Source organism: Austrofundulus limnaeus, unplaced genomic scaffold, assembly GCF_001266775.1.
Source record: "Austrofundulus limnaeus strain Quisiro unplaced genomic scaffold, Austrofundulus_limnaeus-1.0 Scaffold104, whole genome shotgun sequence".
In the NCBI taxonomy this organism is placed as follows: Eukaryota; Metazoa; Chordata; class Actinopteri; order Cyprinodontiformes; family Rivulidae; genus Austrofundulus; species Austrofundulus limnaeus.
In genome coordinates, this window is record NW_013952506.1 from 21,862 (window position 1) to 46,712 (window position 24,851).

At 41.9% G+C, this 24,851-nt stretch overlaps 2 protein-coding genes across 3 annotated transcripts in view; both read left to right on the forward strand.

Moving 5' to 3' along the window:
- The window catches only part of rfx7b (regulatory factor X7b), an 18,739-nt gene extending 11,005 nt beyond the window's left edge, over positions 1 to 7,734 (forward strand). For both annotated transcript variants that reach the window (XM_014013565.1, XM_014013566.1), the window contains 2 exons: positions 1,101 to 1,396; positions 1,481 to 7,734. In XM_014013565.1, the coding sequence (XP_013869019.1) occupies positions 1,101 to 1,396; positions 1,481 to 4,747 (3,563 nt within the window). In that variant the 3' untranslated portion in view covers positions 4,748 to 7,734. The remainder of the gene's footprint in view (positions 1 to 1,100; positions 1,397 to 1,480) is intronic.
- Positions 7,735 to 10,254: 2,520 nt separating this feature from the next.
- On the forward strand, positions 10,255 to 24,815 carry LOC106521138 (protogenin B). Its single transcript, XM_014013567.1, has 19 exons — positions 10,255 to 10,410; positions 10,935 to 11,234; positions 14,609 to 14,753; positions 14,880 to 15,013; positions 15,087 to 15,383; positions 15,496 to 15,655; positions 15,785 to 16,032; positions 17,133 to 17,297; positions 17,396 to 17,701; positions 18,412 to 18,597; positions 20,175 to 20,270; positions 20,365 to 20,551; positions 20,648 to 20,775; positions 20,884 to 21,054; positions 21,143 to 21,325; positions 21,992 to 22,115; positions 22,199 to 22,328; positions 22,412 to 22,516; positions 22,603 to 24,815. The coding sequence occupies exons 1-19, from the start codon at positions 10,344 to 10,346 to the stop codon at positions 22,993 to 22,995; spliced, it is 3,525 nt and encodes a 1,174-aa protein (XP_013869021.1). The 5' UTR covers positions 10,255 to 10,343; the 3' UTR covers positions 22,996 to 24,815.
- The last annotated feature ends 36 nt before the right edge of the window (positions 24,816 to 24,851 follow it).

Genomic DNA, 24,851 nt, shown 5'->3' on the forward strand with positions numbered 1-24,851 from the left:
TCTTTTCTCCCCTGAAGTGAGAAACACCACAGAGACACACACACACACACACACACACACACACACACACACACACACACACATAGACATAGACATTGGCAAAAACATTATCAGCTTTATTATATTGGTGGCATAACCTTTTTCTTTCATCTATCAATCCTGCAAATATATTTGGAATTTTACCACTTTGGCCTGTTTCTTAAAAATAAATTTAGGACACTTCTGTATCTTAAAAAGAAATAACCTTGTTTCACAAATAAGTAGGGCTGAAACGATTCGTCAAATAATTCAAGTAATTCGATTACAAAACATCCTCGAGGCAAATTATCTGCCTCGAAGCTTCATAAAAACATACATATTTTTATAATCGGCGCACTCTACAACACTCAATTACAACACCCAAGTGTTTATATTACCCATTTTACTTGTTAAAATTCTAAACAAAAACAAAAAAATAGACATTCAGTTTTCCAGTCCATAACAATAAATTTACAGCATTTATATGTTTCTATGATGGTTAAAAATGATTCAGTGACAGAGCTTTTAATTAATGCCTCCTCAGACCTCACACACACAAGTACGTAACTGGAGCTTAAAATGCATGAATTAATACCACTGGTATTGTAACATTACTTTGATTGCAGCAGGGTCATCAGCAAGTGTAGATTACCCCTTCGCAATATTAAATAATTGTATTTCTCATAAAATAAGCTTAAGGAATTACTGCAGAACATGACAATTTTTTATATACGATTACTTGATTAATCGTCAGAATAATCGATAGATTTATCGATTACTAAAATAATCGTTAGCTGCAGCCCTACAAATAAGTCTTTTCTCTTTTTTTCCTCATCACTTTCATGCTTGTGATTATGTTGGAACTGAGAAAGCATAAAAGGCTAAATAAACACAAACAAGAAATGATGTCATGTTTTCAAAAAGTTAGAAGTTGTATTTAAAGTGCTCCGTGCTCTGTCCATGGTGCTGAAAGTGTAACCTCACCAAAGCTCTACACAGGGTTCTCCATGAGCGAACTCTCCTCCACAGGATCGCCACTGATCATTTATTGTATATTTCAGTCACGTTTTATGCCTTTTCAGGAATGAAGACCCCAACTCCAGCCTCTGCCTTTGTGCCCACCGCTGAGGCCAACTCATTCCAGCCGCAGGTGAAGACCCTGCCGTCTCCCTCTGTTGATGCAAAGCAGCAATTACAACGCAAAATCCACAAGAAGCAGCAGGAGCAGAAGCTGCACTCCCCACTTCCAACGGAGACCCAGGTCAAGCGAACAGAGGCCAGTACCCCTGGACCCACCATCCCCTGCGGCAGCCCCGCTCTGCTCTCCCCGCAGCCCACCATAGGAATTGTTGTAGCAGCTGTCCCCAGCCCGGTCACGGTACGTGTTTGGCTCCCCCTCCCCCCACAAATCACGTTGAGAGGTGTTGTCTGAATGTTCTAATTTGTCTCCCTGCTCCATCAGGTCCAGAGAAGCAGGCAGATAATGACCTCCCCCAGCCCCGTGGGGACGGCCGAAGGAAAAGTGTTGCCCGTGAACTTTCAAGTCGTCACTCAGTCCCTCAAACAATCCCCTAAAACTCCTCAGAACATCCCGGCTAGTCCTGTAGGTGACCGGCTGGCACGGCACGGGACGCGGTACGCCCAGATCCTTCCCAAGCCCTCCGCCACCAGTGCCATCACGCTGCGCTCTCCGCCCACCCTGCTCATCACCAACAGCCCCATAAAAACCGTGATGCCCTCCCCTCACGTCAGCTCGGTCAACGTCGTGAAGATGACGGCCATCGCTCTGGCTCCCAGCAGCGGCAGCAGCACGACCGTGCGACCGGCCTCGACGGGCATGAGCACCCTGGCCACGTCGGACGAGTCCCCGCCGTCGCAGGCTGGAGGCTCAGCCGCCTCCCAGTCTCCCGCAGTCAAACTCAGCGCAGCGAACTCCACCCCGATCGTCTCTGCAGACACCAAAGGGGCATCCGAAGCAGGAAACGACAACAGCTCCACGTCTGCCGCAGAGAAGCACGTCAGTGGAGCCAAATTTAGGGCTGCGAGTGAGCCCAGCTTCCTTGTTAAGTGTTCTCCAGGGTCAGATAAAGTGGTTAGGATGAAAATTGACTCCACGTCTCTTCACACCGGGACTCAGGACAGCAATAATAGTAACTGCCATGACAGTACTTTGTACTTGACTGTTGATAATCAGAACTCCGTCGGCAACTCGTCGTCAAATGGCTCGTCTGCTGTTACCCCAACGTCGAAGGATCCCTGCTCAGATGCCAAGAGCCCCAGGAAACGCACGGCTGGGGAATCCCACGTCATCCCCGTTAAGAGGGTGTTCATCTCCCAGCAGCCGCTCGCTGTAGTCGACAGTCCCAAAGCTGGGGTCAGTGCTGCGGTGAAGAGGATTCCCCGACCAGGAACCCCTGCCAGACCAGAGAGTGCCCCCTGCAAAGGGACTGCAAAACATACACCTACAGGGCCCACACAGATCCTGGCACTCACCGACGCGCCGCTCACTCACACAGAGGGAACACAGACTGTCGTCAAACAGCGGGACATGCTGGTGAAGCATGAAGACCTCTCCATCTGCGTGGACACTACGGTTGGAGCAGTGGGGAGCAACGCGTCTGATCAGGCTTTGCTGCAGCAGATCACCGGGGACCCTCGTGCCATACCAGCCAACTCAGGACCGCACGAAGCCTCTGCGAGCGAGCTAAAGAGCACAATGTGGGAGACGCAGCAGATGCCAGCAGAACACAAACAAGCCTCTTCCGACCAACTTTCCATGATAGCTCAACCTTCCGAGGCCCCGGACCAGCTCTCCCTCGCACAGGAGATGGTTGACTTTGCAGGCTCCCAGTCCAACATGGACTACTTCCCGTTCAACGACGACGACATGACCCAGGACAGCATAGTGGAAGAGCTGGTCCAGATGGAGGAGCAGATGAAGCTGAAGGGCCTGTTTGGTAACTGCGTGGATGTGTCCCTTCAGGGTCAGCCGGCCAACGGTCAGGGCTCCATCCTCGGCGCTCATCAAGCCAGCTCCACCTTTTACCACTCCGCCCACAGCAGCACCACTCCTGTTCAAACTCCCACTCCGACGCCAACGCCGACCCCTACGCCGACGCCCACCTCTGAAATGACACTGGCGCACAACCTGACAAGAGAGAGCCCCTGCTCCCGTATGGCCCCCATCACCCCCGTGGACGGAGCTATGGGTCGTCACACTCCAATCAGCACACCGCTGTCCAACTGCAGCAGCAGTGTTCCTCCGAGCCCAGTGGAGTGCAGGAACCCTTTTGCTTTCACTCCCATTAACTCCAGCATCACGGGGTACCACGATGCCAGCATCGTTTCCAGCAGCCCCGTTAAGCCAATGCAGAGGCCCATGGCAACACACCCTGACAAAGCCAAACTGGAGTGGATCAACAACCGCTACAACAGCACCGCTGCTGGTCCTCTGTCCAACCACAGCATTGGCATTCTGCCAAGCTACCAAGACCTGGTAGATGATCAGTTTCGTAAGCCTCATGCATTTGCAATTCCTGGCCAGTCATTTCAGTCTCAGTCGAGACAAGATGCTGCTCACTTTGGCCGCTTAACGCCCATCTCTCCAGTCCAGCAGCAGCAGCAGCAGCAGATTACCCGTGTAACTACTCCGACCAAACAGGAGAGTTTTGCAGTGCCTGCACCGTTAGACAACAAAGCTTCAACCTCATCCGCGTCCAGTACTTTCCGCTGCCGCAGCGTTAGCCCCGCAGTGCGGCAGAGGAACTTCAGCGGCAACACCGGTCCTCCAACCACCACCGCGAGCACCACCACCACCACTCGAGCCGTGGTCTCACCCTTCAACTCCCCCGTCACATCTGAGGTGCTCAACATCCTGTCCAGCAGTCAGGCGGTCGGCTCCGTCCACAGCATGGTCCAGCGCAGTCAGTCCGTGCCTCTGAACATCATGATGGCCAGCGAGATGCTGCCCGTGCAGGGTCAGAGCAACGCGTCCAAGATCACCAACGTCCTGCTCAGCAAGATGGAGGCAGACGGAGACGATTCGGTGCGCGGCCTGGGCATCAACAACCTCCCCTCCAACTACACGGCCCGTATGAACCTCACGCAGATCCTGGAGACGACACCCAGCTTCGCCGGAGGGACCGCTCACCAGGCCCAGCTGCCTGTCGGCTCCAGCCCTGCTGCCTTTGAGCTCCAGCAGCACGGCTACCTCACCACGAGCAGCGGAGAACAGGGGAATTTCTCCACTGGGGACGGCCAAGCACAAATGGGTGCTGGTGAGCAAGACCAGCAGCAGCAGCTCCAGGAGGATCCGGCGCAGACACAACCACAGCTCCTCCTTCAGAGCACACAGCAGCAGGAGGTGGAGGACGAGCAGCAGCAGATTGATTTCAACAACACCGTCAAGGACTTGCTGGGGGAGGATAGCCTCAATCCCAGTTCTCAGCTGGTAGGTCAGGTAGCTTCGGAGCTCAACGCCGTGGCGTCTGACTTCTCCAACGACATCAGACTGACCTCAGATCTGTCCAGTAGCATCACTGACCTTAATACATTGGACCCCAACTTGCTGTTCGATCCCAATCAGCAGCAGGAACAATATGAAGACTCAACACTGGAAGAACTGAAGAACGACCCGCTTTTTCAGCAGATATGCAGTGATACTGTGAACTCTGGCTTTGACTGGCTAGAAAGCAAAGACCAGCCTACTACAGTAGAGATGCTGGGTTAAATTTTACTTTGTACAATTTCTGTTCTCTGTCGTTTGGTTCGGTGCATATGTATTATATCTGTTTTTAAAACCACAGTTCGTTGGGATTTGTCTGGACTTTGCCGTTCGTTCAGTTTTTAAAAGTGCCAGGCTTACCAGAAAATCTCTCCCGCTGATGTTTATTGACTTAACTTCCCTTAACATTATGTCACCAAAAATGTTCAGTATTTACCACTCATTCTACTCCCCACCCCCTACCTAAAATAAAACAAACAAAAGCATTTCAAGCAAAGAGTGTGAGCTCTCGGTGGCAGCAGACACTTGAAAGAGCATTTCTGTGCTATGAACATTCTCTGAAAAGTAACATTCAATAATGCAATATTTATACCGTACGAACAACTGAGGAAGGTGGGATGGTTTGAAAATCTGGCACAAAATACTTCACCAAAAAACAACAACAAACAAACCATATGCTGTTGTACTTTTTTCAATGCGTGCAGTTCAACCAAATGGAGACAATATTGGTATTTGTAGTATATGCACATAATAGATGTAGTATGTTCGTCTGCCATATCGAAATATTACAAGGGTAGCATCTTAAGCTCCCAGGTGCTGATTTTCTGACATAATCTTTATACTTTTATCATATGCTAAATCAGTGGAAAAAAACTGATTCACATCTGAGCTTTTGTCTGAGAGTAAAGTTTCTCAAAGCCTATACTTCTTGCACTGTTTAATATCTTACAATGGGAGTATATGAGTCCTTGTGGAGACGATGGAGATGTGGGCCACTTTTTTTTCTTTTGGATTGCTCTTTGAAAGAAATCAACAACTGGCTGCCTTATTCTCAGCGTCTAAGGCCTTACGCCACCTTAAGAGAAACTGTATATAGTAAAGTGTTTTAAGATATCCAGAGCTTCGTGTTTTAAGGCAGCTGTTACTCTGATATTTTCTGTACTTATTATTTTTGTTTTGTTACGATTCAAACACGTTTCGTGTACTGTGTGCCCTTGACATTCATTCATTTCGAGAAACTGACCACGCTTTGATTTCTTGAAAACTCCTCAACAGGCACACTGCAGTCATGAGATTTTTTTTTCTTTTTTTGTACTTTTTTCTGTGCATTTATTGATTCAAATTTTCATGGCATGCTAACCCCCCACCCCCACCCCCGGCTTGAATCCGTAAAAATTGACGGTATGGAGAAGGCGTTGCTGTGAGGGAAAACCTAAAGGTCAGCACTGTTCTGCTTTGACGCCATCTTGAGATCAAGAGGGAAATTTTTGTTCGCAGACATCCAGCCTTACGTCCATACCAAAGACGACCTGTTTGAGAAACAAGAGCTTATCACATGTAGAAACACTCCTAGTCGATATTAACAACAACAGGAAGTGAGCAGCCTCAAAAGATAAAGGAAATTTAAAAAAATAAAATAGTGAAAAGCTACGGATTAAGTTGCGTGAATCTTATGTACAGTTTGTAAATTTGTGAAATGGTCGCCGTCCTATGTTTTCTAAGTAACCATGGACCTGAAAGCATGTTGAAACCATCACTGATAGCCAGGTAGGCTATGTGATAACAGTAGGATGCTTGCTCGAGTTTTTGGCTATTCGTCAATGTTGTAAAAGTCATGTTTAAGCTCCATCTGTAAATAGGATAGAAACATAGAGATTTGATGTATCAAAACACTATATTATGGCCATTATCTAGCTAAGTATGTGCCATCGAAAAGAGAAGAAGAAGAAAAAAAGCTTAACAGATTATAGTTGGCAAGATACTGTATGTTGTGTGTTACATTTCTGGCTCAGTGTGTCGTAACAGTAAAGCTGTCTGGTCTCGCTTGCTGATTTTACTTTTGAACGTTTTTTCCCCAATATATATAAATATATATAAATCTAAATATATATACTCAGAGGTAATAGGACTCTGCAGTTGCAGAAGTGATGTGTGCTGTGAGCAGGATCAATAGCATGGAGAATTTTTTTTTTTTTCAAAAAAAGTTGTGAAACTGTTAGCTGGTTGCAGACATCTCTGTGACATTGTGCTCAAAAGTCTTATCAGCAGACACTGGATTAAAAGAAAAAGAAATGTTTCAACAAACTTTGGAGGTTCACCTATATATTGCACTAAATTTTTACGACACATGGCTTTGACACATCTTTATGGACAAAAAATAGAATGATGGATGCCCAGGAGATAAAAGAGAGAGGGGGGAAGAAAAAAGAATATTTTTTATGAAAATACGAGTAAGGAAACTTAAGTGTCAGAAAATGACTTAATTGTCTTGTAGCAAAATGTGCATTAATCTCAGTGAGATACACATTTCTTACTCATTCTCATACATGAGAATACAAAGCATTGAGGGGGAAAAAGTTAAATGACCTTTTAAAACCTACATGCTCATTATGTTGATAAAATGATTGTATGCACGCATGTGTGAATACTTCTGTTGTACTTTGTAATCTTGGTAACCACTGTCTTCTGTGATTTGGGCAGGTTCTGTTGACCATACTGGCAGTGCTAGTTTCATAAGTTACATTAATGTATGTGAGTGTGTGTGTGTGTGTGTGTGTGTGTGTTGTTTACTAAGTTAATGTTTTTATATTTTATGTTTTTGGCAACTTGTTCATATTTTGAGAAAAAAATGCATTTGTGGAAGAAAAAAGTATCGTTTTCTCTTCGTTTTTCTTTACCATTATGAGTGATATTTAAATTTGAATGAAGGAAACGCACCTCTTTATGATTACAGCAGCTCCATCAGTGGCTCTGATTCTTTACCTTTTACTGACCCGACTCTGTTTTGACTATCTCGTCTATTTCTACCAGTAGAAGAAGAAAAAAACCTCCTCTGTGTTGTTGTCTGGTGTTCTGCTTAATGTACAGTAGCTTGTTAATATTGCAAACGCGTTGTTCCTTTTTCTTTCTTTCTTTTTTTTTCAATGGAAAGTACTCACTGGTGAGATTTTTAAAGTGGTTTTAAAAGCCAATAAACTTTTTTTAAAGAATGATTTGGGGTGTTTAAGTATATCTTTTTGTGTTTACTTATGCAGATGAAAACAACTACTTTACAGCATAAATAAAAAGAACTTCAGCGCAACCTCAGCCAGTTAATTTACATACAAGTTATTTTCTCTCTAAGTTAAGTGTAGTTTTAAATTTACACTTGAAAATGTGTCTGCAATATAATTTATTGCCTTTAAAGAACTTTCCTATTTAAATTTTTTTTAAATAAGGTACACTTTTAATGCTTACCCAGTTGATTTTATGCAAACTGGAAACTTCTTTATTCCCCCTCCAGCATGGGGTTAGAGGTCAGCAGCCCTTCAGATGACATCTAAGGTCAGCAGGGGGGTGGCCTCTCCTAGAGACAAGCTCCAGCCAATCAGAATCCAGATCAGTGGTCCTCTGCTCTGCTTTCCCAGGGCCCCGTGGCATTCATAACATGATAATGACCTTAACCCTATTGATTGTGGCCAAACAGCCGGACCATTCGCAGTGTGGAGCCCAGTGGTGCTCTAGGCCTTAACATCACAACATTTAGCAATCATCCGTCTATTTTCTTTACCTGCTTTTTCCTTTGGTGCATATCTCTGGCAGTTAGAGTGTGAGACGCAGGGGACACCCTGGACATCACAGGACCACATACATTTATCAGAACACAGAACAAATTTCATCGTTTATCCAGGTTTTAAACTTTTTTCAGCACACCAAATATTCAAAGGCTGTGGTTTTAAAGTGGGTTTTTAGAGATGGGAGTTGTTGTTTTTTTATTATGTCTAAAATAACCCATCTGTGTTGCTCTCAAATGAGATATTTCAATCAATATTGCCTACAAACAGTAGTTAATTAGCTGCCCACCCACAAAAAATTGATTAAAAAATACAACCATAGAGAGAATAGAGTAGAACCATTACAAATATATGTTTTAGTAGAATAAAATACTTTTAAAAACCTTAATTAAAACAATTAAATAAGCACATTAGCAGATGTTACCAACCTGACAAGCAGTTTGAACCTTAAATTATATTTATAAGGCTTAAGATGATTAAATCAATAGCCATCACTGATCAATACATAATTAAACTCTGCTCTTCTCTTTTGATTGCATATTGAAGCACAGAGGTGCGAGCTCGTGGCAGTAATCCCCTGAAATCATTCATGGATGAGAACAGAGACGTCTGATTATGTTCTGTGAAGCAGTTGTTGGTCTGAACGTGAGGACTTTATTTACCTATGCCGGTGGAGTCAGGATTTGCTGATGTGGCAGTGGCGTGGCCGAGCCACCAGCTGGAGGCCTCATTGTGTCGGTCCTGAATGAGGGCTGGGAGACGGGAGGGTCATTGTCAAAAAGCCACGGATGCTGGATCAATATCTGGATTCATTAAGCAGCTGACTTGCAGCCATCAATATCTCTTCATAATTACCAGATTCTGTGGAAGGAGCAGATGCTGTTCAGAGCTTTTTACACGTTGGTAACCGATAATTACCAATGTGGATACTCATCTGCATTTGTTGTGCCAAAAAAATAAAAAATAAAAAAAGAATAATACAAAATCTGACATACAGAGAAGACATATCTCACCAAGACATGCAGAAGCACACTCAATGTGTGTTGATGTACTAACTCCAAGTTGATTTAAACAAGGTAAAAGTGTAAGAGAAATTCAGTTCAGGTTCAGAGGGATTTGCTTGAGACCACACAAACTGTATGTAAATAGTAGGTAGGCTGCATAATTTGAAATGACAAAATATTCAGGAGACAACCTCTTTTCGTGTCATGTGGACTAAAACTTGCTCTTAAAACTGAACCCATAATGAGTTAGTGAGTTTCACTCACACAAACGTGGGTCTTGTAAATAAACAGTGCTGTGAAAACATTTTCACTCACCTTTAATTGGTTGGTGCTAAAATTCCATTTTATGTGTTAAGCTGTGTCATTCTTTTTAGTTTTTTCCTATATTTAGCTAAAAAATCGGAACAAATTGTGTCTGTTACAGTCTGCTGGTAACAAAGTATCTAAATATCTCATTTAAAGCTCTTTCTTTGCTAAGGCATCAACACATCACTGGTTTATCTCTTGAATTTAGAAGCTTGTTTGTGCTCAAAATAAACAACAACAAAACATTCTAATGAAAATATAAAAAAATGAATGGAAAAAGCAATTAAAATCTTTGAAAGCCTTATGGCTCCTAGGAGATATTATATACTTGTAATTTAGTAAGAAAACAAGAAAGATCAAGATGTTGCACTTTGACAGTGCTCACTTCCTAAAGTTTCCAGAGTTTAGGCTGAAAACAAAAATAATTCACTAACAGTTGTAGATTCACATTATAAGGCATCACAGACTCACAGTGGTGTTGTCAACCGTATCTCGAGATGAGAAACTAATAAAACGATTTATTTCCAATCAAAGAAAACACAAGTAAGTGTTTTGTTTACAAAACCCTTGGACCTCCCACTTCCACATCACTGCGCATGCGTAAGGGGGCGGGGCGTAAGCTCCCCGGCACTCCAAAGCAGCGGTTTGATATCAGAAGTGATACGGAGCCCGAGCGGGACGCACGCTGGATCCCGGCGGCTCTCGGTACAGGGAAATATGACGCTAAAGTCTGGATAAATGGTCAATTTCAAGATGAAGTTTTGCCAGTGTTGGCTTCTTTTTCTATTATTTCTTCCTTTATCGAGTGAGTATTGCAATTTTTTTTGTTTACTGTTTTTAGTTGTCTGAAATTGTCTTACTTGAAGTTATTAACAATATTTTAATAATCTTGCTTTGATTCAAATTGGTTTAAAAATATTTTAAAGGCAGATTCTGTTACCTAAACTTTACTATGTGTACACGTTTTATCAAACGGGATGCTCAGTTTTGCTTGAATATTAGCTCTTTAAGGAGCAGAAGTCTTTTTTTTTTTTGGCAAAATTTTGTATGACAACATATATTTTAGCAAAAATTCACATTGTTAATTGTTAAAGTGAGACGAATGAAAGAGAAGCAAATATTTTGTTATTTATAGTTCAATATGTATTTATTAATATGTCAGTTTATAGTCATATGCTGTTTTAATATACTCAATTTCTTTTATTATGTAAGAGTAGTTAAGTTTGTTATACAAAGTGGCTTTAGTCAAGTAGGTTACATCATTTTCAATGTTTTTTAAGGTTTCATACATGTCCAACCCTTACTAAACTTACCATTCTCTCCTTTTAGGTATTTTATGTTTTAGTGAGCTGTCCTTCATCACAGAGCCCAGTGATGTAACCGTGCTGCCAAAGAATCCTGTGGTGTTGGACTGCCAGGCCCATGGGCACCCTCCAGTCACCATCAAGTGGCTAAAGAATGGAGTTAGGCTGACAGAAAGTGAACACATAAACTTTCTGCCCAATGGCTCCTTGTTCATACCAAAGACAAAGCATACCAAGGAGGATTCAGATGAAGGAGTCTACCAGTGCCTCTCCCAAAACCGATTTGGAGCTATCTTAAGCCAAAGATCACGTCTGACTATCGCAAGTGAGTATGAAGAGTTCTGCTAAGTAGTTATTTTTTTCTTTGTTTGTCTACAGCTGAAACCAAAATGATGAATGGTTACACTCGGTAGTGATGTTCACTGTGTGTCATTGTCAAACTTTTAAAAGCAGCATGGGACTTAATGTCCTCAACACCTTGTTTTTCCTCCCAACAAAAGCCTCAAAGTACTGACTTCTGTGTCAGACCATTTATCATTAGGATTTAAGTGATGGGTTAAAAGTAGACGAGGAGTCAATCCAAATACTCATAAATACTTTATAAACAAGCAGTGTGTGGTCTTTTGAGGAAGAGCGCCGCTTGTCCACGTATGAAGGTAATCAGTAAAAACCAGTAAAAAGTTGTTTAAATGTTTGCAGGACTGCATTGTGACTGCAGACAGTGTGTAACTGCAGAGTGGTCTGCTACACAGAGGAATCTCTGAAAGGCCATTTGCCTTTCAGCTTTTGTTTGGCGTGCCCCCGACTGCCCTGCAAGAAAAGGCTAGAGCTCAGGGCATTTGTTTGTCCACATATCAGTGGACAAGACAGCTGTGTCTATTCATTGAGCCTGGTCTACCGTGGACTCTTTTTAAAGGTCTTAGAAAGGATATCCCATGGCTGTTGTCATGGAGGCTAGAGTAGACCCTGCAGTTTAGTGATTTTGACACTGACAGTGAGGTTGTAGAGTTTTACCAAACTATATAAACACCATATTAAACTTATGCTGGTTTTACTCTGCAAGCAGTTTATGAATATAGCTGTGCACACAGATAAACATCAACATTTGTCTTATCGTGATTTTTCAAAATCTAGCAGCAACAAACTTTTTTTAAATTTTAAATTTATGACTTGGATAAATCCAAATTCAAGTTTGTCTGGTATCCCATCTCCATCAGTGAAAGGGTTAAAGGTTTTTCGGTCAGCTGTGGGCGGGGAGTGGAGGATGGGAGTCCTCTGTGCTTCCCTTCTGTCCAGAGATCCCAGGGGTCAAGGGTCACCGGTGGAAAGGCTTTGTGATGTCACAGGCCTGCTCTTGCTGTGGGGGGAGTCCTGCTGCTGTGTCGTCGTCCCCCCCCGCGCCCCAGTTCCTCCTTTCATTAGATCAGACCCTCGACTGCCCCTTCAAGAAAAGCACTTTGTCATCTGAGTAAAAGGCTGTGAGTTTCCACTGCAGAGAGTTTTGGTCCTTTGACATTTTCACATCTTTATAGTGTCTGCATCACTTTGCATCTCCAGCATTTTGCACACATTGTTTAATAAGAGTTTTGTCATAAAATACTATCAAAATAATTCAGTAAACTCCTGCAAATATTACTCTGAGTGTTAAAAATAACAGAAAACAAACTTTTTTTGTGAGGGGAAACAGGCAAACTGTTTTAAATCTGGCTGCAGTTTGGGGTAATTTTGACTGGACAGGGGGGTTCAGGGTGACCTCTGACCTCTTTGGAGAAACCTTTGCACTGCTTGACCTAAACATTGATTTCTCCTCTAGGACAGACAGACGTGACCGTATTAGCAGATGGACCACACCCACCACCTGCATCACTGAGCCCACACAGTTAAACTTAGCATTTGTAGCTTCTTATCAGTTGTCATGCATTTCACAGAGCATACCAATCTACTGCGATTTTTTTTGAGACAAAACAGTCAACAACTGCCAGAATACATGACAAGTGAAATCTCAAACTGATACATCGGACTTAAGATATTATGTACTTATCCTTCAAAGAAAGAAATGCTTAAAATGCAGACAATTAGCAAAATAATCCATGGTTTTGGTTCACCCCATAACCAGGACAATCAGATTGTTTGTATATTTAAAACATATGATATTTTAATGAAAGTTTCTTTCTGTAATTTTGCTCTCCTACAGCTCAGTGGTTTAAATGTGGAGTTTTAGAGGGATAGCAAGAGTATTGATTTTCTAAAACATGATATTGACTTCCTCTTTGAGTGAGGGGGGAGGGAGAGGACTTATCACCGTAATGAATTAAGGTCATTGATGATATGGTATGGGGTGTCCTGCTTAAATGCAGATGAGGTGGGGTATTTCTGGTGGCTGTTAAAAGAGTTTTCATAATGTGTAAATATGTAAAGGGTGACTTTGCATATTGTTCACAGCGAATTTATTCTGATTAGCAGGACTGAACTTAAATGTCCACATACAACTATGATAAAGAATACTAAAAAAGCTTACATTTTAGGGTTAAAGTCCTAATAATTATATAACATTTTTAAGACATTTGTCAATCTTCACACGTCAAAGTCTCAGCAAGTTCACCTCCAGATTAGACTTTTATTATCAAATAAATAAATAAATAAATAAATAAAAAACTAAGAAGTATAGCTTTTTAGTTTGTAAGAATACAATCTCTTTAAAAAAATATGAGAGAATTGATGAAATTTGCAAGTTAACTTCTTGGACATCCTTAGACAGATGAGACCAAAGACGAGAAGTTTGTCCAGAACGCTCAGTGGAACGTTTGATTAAAAAAACAAGCACAAACACCTCCGGCACAGTAATGGAGGTGTGATGATGTGGGTCTGTTTTACAGCTGCAGGACCATGGCCCTTCGCAGACGACCAGCAGGTCCTCTGCAGATCAAAGTATTTTAGAGTCAAATGAGATTCTTCAACTGAATCTTTGTCTAAACCGGATCATCTCTAAAGCAGAACTGACAAATCAGCTCTGCAGTCAAGTCCTGACTTCACTCTTGCTGAAATACTGTGAAAGGACTTTAGGTGGTAAAAAAAACAAAAAACAAATGAGAACTAAACTTCAAAAAGACTGAAGCAAAGTTGTAAAGAAGCTGAGATCCAAAACCTTCATTAATGAGACTGATTATATGGTTATAAAAAGATGATAATTTCCTTTTATTGATGTAAAAGTTATTGAGAGTAGAGATTTAACACACTTCTTCTACACTTTGGCATTGTTGTTTTTTTTTTATCTGAATTAGAGGATCTGATTAATAAAATCTGAAATGAGGAGTTTTTGACTATTTTAAAGCTGCAAAATGTGTGCAGCACGAAACAAAGTTACATTTTGCTTGTTTGTGATGAACTAGACTCACATTTGTTTGTCCTTTTCTACTGTTTGCAGTTTTTTTGTGCAAAGTGCATTGATTATTTTTTATCTATAATAATGCATCATTCACTGTCATTCTTAAATTGATCCATTGATTGGGCCAGAGAGTCACAATGAGACATAATCCCTCATCTGCACACATGCAGGTGGTGTCTTAACAGATCAATTCATCTCATTTCATCAGAAACATTCATCAAAATCAGTTCGTTATTCACCAGCTTAACACAGTTTCAGAAAGACGAGTTGTTTCAATGCGTTGTTACTGACAGGCATGCTCATTTCATTCACAGGGATCACAGACTTTAATATACACCCCGTGTCCACGATGGTGTCTGAAGGCTCTGTTGCACGATTTTCCTGTGCAGTTTCTTCAACTCCCTCTGCCACCATCACCTGGGAGTTCAATCAAAGCACACTGCCACTACAAACAGACAGGTACTTTAACATTTTCATTATTTTATATTCAGAAATACCTAAACAATACACTTATATTTGTAACAAAGTAGCATTTCCTTATATACCCTCTATTTTGTCCATAATTTGGTGCTTTTATGTGCTCAGGATAACAGTTTTGCCCAATGGAGTACTCCAAATTCACAATGTACAACTGGAAGATGCTGGACAATATCGATGCGTGGCAACCAACATCGGCTGTCGTTTAAAGAGTAGAGAGGCCACGCTGACAGTCAGCAAAGGTACATCAACTGCAATAACAGAATTTACTCAACTCCAAGTCCTTCCTCGTAACGTTTCTGCTTTCTCGTGAAGATTTAGGCCCTAAAGCACGTCAGAGGCCCCGAATCATCGCTGGCCCGCAGAACCTTACCACATCCCTTCACCAAACCGTGGTCCTGGAGTGTGTGGCCACAGGCAATCCGTCACCCATCATCTCCTGGAGCCGTGCTGACAGCAAACCTATTGATGTTTACAATGCCAAAGTGCTGGGGAATGGGAATCTGGTCATTACCGATGTTAACTCCAAGCACAGTGGAGTCTACCTCTGCAGGGCCTCAACACCTGGAACCCGCAACCACACTATTGCAGCAGCTAACCTCACAGTTCTAGGTTCAATATATTCCTCACACCCACTTCTAGTAAAAGTGCTAAATGCAAACTTTCGTATCGATAATCGTTAGCATTAGTTCTGATCGGTTTTTGCAAACAAATTTTGTTTCAGTGCCACCAAACATTGTTGAGATCCCCGAGAGCCAAACCCGTCCAAGAGCAGGCACCGCCCGATTTATGTGCCAAGCGGAGGGAGTGCCCCCGCCACGCATCAGCTGGCTGAAGAATGGAGAGGAGGTTCGCCTAAATGGGAGGATTAAAATGTATAACAGGTAGGATGGTCAGAGTCAAGCACATCAAAATAACTTAAAGAATTATCTAAATGAAATAAAAACACCTCTTCATAGCTCATGTATGGTTTTATTGTTTGTTTTTAAATGTTTAATTTTTTTTCCCCTCAGTAAATTGGTGATCACCCAGATTATCCCTGAAGATGATGCCATCTATCAGTGCGTGGCAGAGAACAAACAGGGTTCTGTGCTGTCTTTGGCCCGCCTCATTGTTGTCATGTCCGAGGACAGGCCCAGTGCTCCCAGGAACGTCCATGCTGAGACCATCTCCAGCTCCGCCATCTTACTCGCCTGGGAGAGACCACTCTACAATGCTGATAAAGTTATTGCCTACTCCATCCATTATATGAAAGCAGAAGGTGAGTCTAAGATGTAAACATTTTTTTTAAATATTCTCATCATTTGAGCTTGGTGACGGTCCCAAACTTTAAAGGATGGAAGTGAGACAAGATGCAAGGTCACTGCTAACCTCACTGTTATATGTGATCAGCGTTTCCCGGCTGAAGGCCATCTGCTGTTCCTGCGTAGAGCAGAGGTCAAGGGAGACCCAGAATGACAACTTCAGTTAAATAACAGGCTCGTCTGGCCCATTGTCCACTCTCCTGCTCAGTCTGTTTCCATTTAAAGGGACAGGGTTGCAAACCAACGTTGTAAAGAGATGTTTATAATGAAGAAACTATATAAAATTGTTCTTTCAGTAGTCTGGAAGCAGTTAGGAGTTTGTGTCTTACAATACTCATTTTAGAGGAGCTTTGTCCTTTTTTAATTCAATTTAATTTCTTTAATTGATTTTTTTTATTCATTTCATTTAAAAATAACATAAAAATTTTATACGCAACAAAGAGAAAAGACATATCACACTTGAAATGAAAGGAGGCAGAAAGAAGAAAAAAAAACTTATAATATCTGCCCCTTTTTTCCAAAATTAATTTCAAACAATAATAATCAAGGAACAAAACAAAATAAAGACTTCAATTCCTTTTCAAACAACTTTTGATATACATTATACAATTTCATATTCCTTTACAAACTTATTTTCATCATTCTCTTAAACACATTGAACCAACATTTTTATAATCACTTTCCAGATTATTACACAATCTTATTCCTTGAACTGATCGGTCCTTCAAATTTGTTCGAATTTTAGGTTTTATAAACATCTCAAGTTCCTTAATATTATATAAACTTTCTCTCTTAATAAAGTATAACTGGATGTTTAAAGGTAATTTTTTATGAGCCTTATACATAATCTGCAAGATATTATAATCAACCAACTCAACTCAACCAACTTTTTGAACGTTTACTTAAAAGTAGTTGTAGTACTTAGTAGTACTGAAGAAGTCTCTTGGAGGAGAGATGAAATGCTTTTTTTTTTTTTTCAAAAAGAAGAATCCATCCAGTGGACCTTGAGATGCATCAGGACGTTTATTTAAGTAATTTATGTATTTTTGCACTTCAGGACTAAACAACGAAGAATACCAAGTTGTTATTGGCAACGACACAACCAGTTACATCATCGACGACCTGGAGCCGGCACGAAACTACAGTTTTTACATCGTGGCTTATATGCCAATGGGAGCCAGTCGAATGTCAGACCAAGTCAGTCAACATACTCTAGAGGACGGTAAGCTCAACACACTGAGACTCCACAAGGGATGCATTTTGAACCAGATTAAAAAGGTTGTTTTTTTTTTCTAATAAAGTTGATGTATTTTTCTGCAGTGCCTCTGCGTACCCCGGAGTTAACTCTGACCAGCCACAGCTCTACAGACATCCAGGTGAGCTGGCAGCCACTGCCGGCCAAGATCAGCCGTGGACGTATGATGGCCTACAGGCTTTCCTATCGCACCGCTACTGATGACACCGTCACCAACGTGGAGCTGCCGCACAACAGCACTGAGTATCACTTAGAGGGCCTGCAGCCAGACACTATTTACCTGCTCCGCATGGCTGCAGCCACACGTGTGGGGTGGTGTGAGCCCTCAGCATGGACCTCACACCGTACACCCAAGATCTCCAGCAATAAAGGTAAAGCTGCCAGAGTCGAAGAAAGCACTGTCATGAACTTAGAAAATAGGAAATAGTGGATTTTTATTTATTTTTAAGTAGAATAATTTGATTCAAACATTTGGTAAACAGACACAAGACCTATGTTTTTGTTTTTTTTTGCTTTGGTCACATTTAGTTTTGCTGCTGTTGGCTCATCAGGAGGTTCCCCAGAGTTCATGCAGTGTGTTTTAGTATAATACTAGAGTTTGCTCTTGTAGCATTGTGCCAGACTCTTTGTGATGGTTACCCAGAAACCTTTGCCCCTCGCTGTCAGTGGTTTCAGAGTGGCCTCAGTCACGGATCATAAAGAGAGGGCCTCAGGCTTCTATGTGGGGGGAAAGAATCGTCTGTTTTAATGACCTGCTGGGAAGGGGGAGGATTTTATCCTTTAAATCTGAATTTTCTGTTTAAAAATTATAAATATGCAATAATAATTATATATTTGAATAGAACTGGTCGAGCACATCAGATTGAAAAGTTTTGGGTTTAAAAAAGTATTTATTGGTAATTATTTAAATATGCATGTTGTTTATTTGTATTAGTTTGAGCTTAAATCATCCGTATGTATTTTGCTCAGTCACACTTTTGTTTTTGTTGGTTTGTTTTAGTTTTTCCTTGTGATTTTTAATACTTTATAAATAAATTGTATTGATCTGTATTGGGCTTGCTTTTTTTGCTCCCTTCCTTAGTGCCTTCAGCCCCAGTTCTTCAACTTGAACCTCTTAACTGCACCTCCATTGTGGCTCGCTGGCAGACCTCCCCGGATTCTGTGGCTGTTCAGGGTTTCCGGCTGTGTTACCACGAGGAAGGCCAACCGGAGCAGCCTAGCACCCTGCTGCCAGCTCAAACCCGTGCCCACACTATCGGCGGCCTTGGTGAGTAACGAGAGGAAGGAAAAATGCACATGGATGTGTTTGACTATCTTTGTGAACGCCTGCAAATTAGACAGAGTGACCGATGGGTTTTCACTCAGATCGTTTTTGCGTCGCCTAATTTGATTCAGTGGGCAGTTGGATGCTGTATTTGCATTTCCACCCTCTGTCCTGATCAATATGAGCTGACCTCTCTTGTCTAACCAGCAGCCTTCCCCCCAGTGTTGCTCTGGTATTGTTTAGGATCAGGCTCCCAGGGTTAAAGGTCAGTAACCAGATGTCCCTCCCACCGTTTCCCATCCCAAGACTTGCTTCATTATGCACAGCTATTGTGTTCAGTCCAGGGCTAAACTTGCCCTGGAAAGACCCGGGCCAACACCTCCCTTCAGCTGGACACTGGTGCACACAAACAAAGACACTTGGGATGAACCAAAGCTGGACAGAGCCTCTGACCGGTCTTGGATTAATAACCCTGCTCCCACTGGTCATCTCTGCTGCCCATTTACATAACCAACAGCTTCTTTTTTAATATTGCCTAAACTATACAGAGAAAAAAATAAAGCAGAAATTAAATTTAAGAAAGTATTACTGCGCAGTTTACACCGAATCATGAGTAGGACATCTGAGTAGATTTGCAGCCCAATTATATGGACTTAAAACTTTAAATGTTTTTGTTTTCCTCACTTTTTTTGGTTCCATCCTCAGTCGTTTTGTTTCTGTTACCCCTAAGTTTAAGGCTATAACACAAAACTAGAGGAAAAAAATCACGAAAAGGGAAACAAAAGGGGCCCACCTCCTGCCCCAGAACCCTGCGTCCAGGTTCCTTCTGTTCTGTGTTGACCTGGCTCGGTGACCCCAGTAAACCCCCACCCGGTCCCATGGGCCTAGGATCCCAGCAGCTGAAGCCTCCCCCTTCAAAATGGACCTGGACACTCTGCTGTCATTGGTCAATACCCAAAGGCTGACCTTTCACACTTGAGGCATAAAACAAATCTAAACACTGCTTGAAAAGCCTCCTGATTTAGAGAGCCTGGAGCAATGGTAGTTTTTCAAGTTAAAACATGTTTTCAAGTGAAGCGCTGTCAGACCTCTGCTTGTGTTTTATCAGTGATCTCACATCTCTTCTGTTGGTCACTGTCCAGTCAGTGTTTTAGTTTATGCTGTTTTAGGCTGTAATGTCTTTATATTTTATTTTAAAGCTCATCAAGAGATTTGGGTTTTATGGTGATGATGTGTTTTTAGCTGTGTCACTGGGCTTGCTGATCTTTCTCATGCTCCTTGCAAAGAACAACACATGACAAATGAGAGGTTGAGGTGACACAGGGAGGGTGCATTGTCCATGCACGGCCACATATGACCTGCTAAATCACGATAGCTTTCACTGCCCCAGCTCATTGTTCTGTGTCTTTTTCCAACCTTTTTTTTTTGCTCCCTACTAAGTGAGGTTTTGGACAAAAGATGCTTCGTCTCGTGATTGAAGTTGAATTGTTATCTTGGCAACTTTGGAGTTTTTTGTTTGTTTTGTTTTAACAAAGCATAGCTGAAAACAGTATTTTTTCTTTCTTTTTTTCATATTTCAGATCCAAGGAGAAAGTATCACGTCAAGATTCTGGCTCTCAGTAAAGTTGGAGATGGCTATCAGACCGACCAAACAATTAGTACTCCAGGATGTGTGTGTGAGTACGAGTCTAGAGCTTATTTAAAATCAGCTTGTCTCTGAATTTTACACCTTTTTTGTTTGTTTATTGTTTGTTTGTTTGTATCTCTCAGCGGCTAGAGACCAGGTGGCGGCAGCCCCGCCTCCTCCACATCAAGTCACCGTCTTAACCAGCAACTCCTCTGCTGTGTCCCTGCGCTGGAGTCATCCTGCCTTCGCTCCTGGGAAAGCTGTCAGCTTTACAGTCCGCTGTACACCTGTGGGCACCCACAATGTCTCTGCTATACGCTACCTGCAAACGTAAGCCCCTCACCAGCCGGACTCTCCTATATATAAAGGACATAAAATGAATGTGGTAAAGATTATTCCCTGTTAAATGACTGTTTTTCTTCACAGTACCAAGCAGAGTGTGATTGTGCAGAATTTGATCCCAAACACTCGTTATGAGTTTGTGGTTCGTCTGCATGTGGACCAGATGTCAAGCCCCTGGAGTCTGGTCGTTTACCATCAAACCCTGCAGACAGGTAATAAACTGAACATGAACGTAGCATAGAAACATAGTTATGCTCCCTTCCCTGCAACTTAATATTCCCTCATTTTGTTTCTCACGATCACGCATCCTCTGTCTGCAGCACCTAGTCAACCTCCCGCAGGAGTACGAGTAACTCTGATCGAGGACGACACCGCCCTGGTGTCCTGGAGGGAGCCCACCGAGCCCAACGTGGTGGTCACACATTATACCATCTTATACACGTCACAGAAGGCTTGGATGACTGGACGCTGGCAGAGAATACAGAGAGAGGGTAACCAGTCTATTAAACTAGCATGCATGGCACTTTTAAATGAACTATGACTCACTTGGTCTTTTTTTGTTTGTGTTAATGATTGTAGGAAGTCACACAATGGCCTTGTTAGAGAAGCTGGAGCCGGGGAACGTCTACCTAGTGAAGTTATGCGCCTCCAACAAGGTCGGTGATGGACCTTTCTCTGACACTGTGGAGCTGCCACTGAACCATGGAAGTGTCCACCGCAGCAAGAACGTTAGGCACTCCGACACCATCCCAGATCCAGCAGGTCAGCAACACGAAACACCGAAACATCAAGCAGGATGGATGCTTCTCGTTTTAGAGTTTTTCACATTAGTTTTAAAGTGCCTGTGACATGCATATCCATGAAATACAAAAAAGTTAAAAAATATATATTTATATTTAAGAAACTTGGCATGATACACACGATTTGACCCGTTATGTCACATAACTGGCATATTTTCTTTTGAATTTGGCTCAGCTGAAGTGAAACAGGAAGTGACATCAAAGGGGAACTCTTTGAGAAAGAAAACTCTGGTTTTAATTTATTGAAACAATATTATTTGAGCTATGACTCTTTCTCATCTCCCTATGATAGTGATTAGAAAAGAAACATCAGATTCTTCTCTACAGTCATGTTTTGTTGGCATTCAGACATTCCCCTTTGACATCACTTCCTGTTACTGAACATGCAAATATCTCAACAACTGTTCATCCCAGCGGCATGAAATCTTTTTTTAACACTATGTTATCAATGTTTTCTTTCCAAAAATACATTCATATTTATTACAAAAATTTGATGTCACAGGCACTTTAAAGTTGTATAAAAGGCTCATCGATGAACCCTAATGATAAAGCCGACGCAGTGCCACAGAATCAGTTTTTAAGGCATATAATCAATCAACTATGTGAAACAATTTGTTTTGTCTTGCAGGGTTTTCGGATGATCTGTACCACATAAACCAGAGGTCCATGACAGGGATCATGGTTGGTGTAAGCATTGCATTAACCTGCATCGCCATGTGTGCCCTGATCCTGATCAGCAAGGGCAAGCCAAGGTACTAAACATCCTGGTGTGCAAAATAAAATAAACAAATAACACAAACATGTACAGAAACTGTATTTTTTGTGTGACTAACAGAAAATCATCCAGTCCCAAAATGATTGCTGTGGGAGCGTCTGAGGTTTCTGGTTTGCAGCTGCCCAGTGACTTCCACTCAGAGAACGTTGAAGCCCTTTTACCCATGATAAGTAACTTCATAGATGCAAAGGTGAGATCAGGCTTCTAAAGCTGGCTGATGACTACTGCTCTCTTAGTTTCTGTTTGATTAATCAGTCGTTACATTTGTTCCAGGGTGGATCTAACATCGTCATAAATAGTGCCGGTCCAGTCAGCAACAAGACTCAAAGCAGCAGGTGGCTGCTTTTCAAAAATGACAGAAATCTACCTTCAAGTGATGTAAGAGTTGTGAAATTGTTCAAGTTATCCAGACTAATTTCATTTTTTATTTTACAGTGTTTTAACTTCTGTCTCTGTCTCCTCAGGCTGAAACGAGAGCCAGCTTGTATGAAGCCGGTAAGACCGTCCTGAGATACGATGAGCGTCCAGGCTCAGCTCCTCTGCCCACTTCCACCCAGGAGATCCTCTTCGGACCCCTTCACTCGAAGAAACCCGCCGGCAGCCAGGAAACGGGAGACTCTGGACACTACTCCAACGAAGAAAGCAATGAAGACATGAGCCCCCCCGCCACCAGCCACAGCTCGATGACTGAATCTTCAGAGTCGGACGGTGGCGGCACTGAGCTGAAGCCGACTTTGAAAGTGGAAACAGAAACGACGCATCCTTTCCCTCACGTGGCCTCCGGTGCTTCCTGGCCCTCCGGCTCCTCGAACGTCTCTCACCCCGCCCTGCTCACTCGGACGGCAGCCGGCACCTGAACCTCGCCGGGTTCTGGGTCTGCTCCTCGGCGCCCAAGGCTGCACCACTTCTACCTCTTTCACTTCCTGAAAGGAGCCCCTGCATGATGGCGTGGGGGGGTTCAGGAAGCCAGCTGCTGCAGTGGAAGAAATGTGCACTCGCTTCGGACGAACAAACCTCAGGATTTTGTATGAATGTCTTTTGCAACTTTTTTTGGACAACTTTCTACCTGTTTGTGTGTTTGGCAGAGTCTGTCCTAACCAAAGCTCACCCATGATGAATGTTTTTTAAAAAAAAAGTCAGAATGTACTGGGATACATTTGCATTATATTTAATGACTTTTCCACTAAAGCGGAAGATGAAGTGGATCCCCTCCTTTTTTGTTGGATTATCTACCTCAACCTTACTACCTCCTCTTCATCACATTTTCTGCAGTATTATCTGACACTCAGGGGACAAAGTGAAAAACTTTATTTCCTTTTAACTTCCTTTAGGATATTACATGCTACTCTTTTATTTTCATGGTTGAAAGAGCTTTTGTTTCACTTTTTTTTCATCTTTGTTGTGAAGATGACAAGTGCATTAGATTTTGCCAAACTATTTTTAGCTTTATCAAACGATATCGTTTGGCATTTTTAGTGCACTGAACTCAAAGCTTTAGCATTGCCTTACAATAGGAAGGGCTTTACATACTATAAATAACTAGATCCAAAGACAGAGAGAAACTGTACCCAAAGAATGTTTGATGATACAAAAGAAAACTATAAGGCAACCAAAAAAAATATAGCAGATGTACAGTGAGGGAGTGTTTGTCAAAATATTGTGTTTGCCAGAGATGTAAGAAAAAGAATTCTTCAAATGATGTCTCTGTAAACGTTTTTAGTGCTTTAATCTGGTGAAAGCTTTAGCACAAGCCCTGTGCTCCACCTGCCTTCTAGACCATTGCTATTATCCAAAGAGTTGTCTTCTTCCTCAGATGGGTACGGCTTATTTTATATACAGATGATCCTTGGTACGATGCAGTGGAAAGTATTGTCACAAGACCAAAGATCCGGTGTGTCTGCCAGTGATGGATGATCAGAATTATTCCTAAGTGAGGGAATCATTTGTCACAATTCATAATTCATATTTTGTAAGGGTGAAGAATTCTCTTCTCTTTGGTGTATTTCCTGTCCAGGAGTGACAGTGAAGGATTCTGACTATCATAATAGAAACCCTCTTTGTGAAGAGCAACATAATCATTTTCTATATCTTTGTAATACAAAATAATCCTGACCAAAGGAACTCAGCTTCTGTTATGTAGTGATTTCATTTGGTTTTCATTTACACTTCATATGTGATTTGCTTTCAAAAGTGATTATTTTGAATAGGTTTGGTCACTAGAAAGGCCTTTTTCCAGTTATTGTTTCAGCTTGAAATGTAAAAACACCTAAATGATTTTTAGGTCACGTTGGAAAATTCAGATTTAGATTCTCCATTTTTTCCCATTTCTTGTTTTTAGCACAACGTTGTAAACCAAAACAGTTCTCAAATCATAATGTGACATTTCCCAAAACGTGTCCCACTTCTAATTGAGTTTGTCGGAGTGATAATTTCAGTTAAACTTAACTTGGGAGTTCATGGTACCGTTGCTGTCACAGGTTTTGGATTTAGCTGTAGAATGTAGTTTTCACTGTTATTTAAGTTTTCCAATGTTTTTGAGTACCAAAATGCATTTTATAAACCAAAGTGAGCAACAAAATATAAGATTTTATCTGCTGAAATGTTGCAACAGACTTTTTTTGATACTCTCAAGTTTGTAACAAAGATTAGGTAATAAAATTGTTTCTGAAAAACATAATTTGTGTTGTTACATTATGTTGAATCAATACGACTG

Coding starts and splice junctions, on each gene's coding strand:
- LOC106521138 (XM_014013567.1), top strand. CDS start 10,344: ATGGTCAATTTCAAGATGAAGTTTTGCCAGTGTTGGCTTCTTTTTCTA. Junction 21,326..21,991: donor CACCATCCCAGATCCAGCAG/GTCAGCAACACG, acceptor TTTGTCTTGCAG/GGTTTTCGGATGATCTGTAC. Junction 22,329..22,411: donor GTAACTTCATAGATGCAAAG/GTGAGATCAGGC, acceptor CATTTGTTCCAG/GGTGGATCTAACATCGTCAT.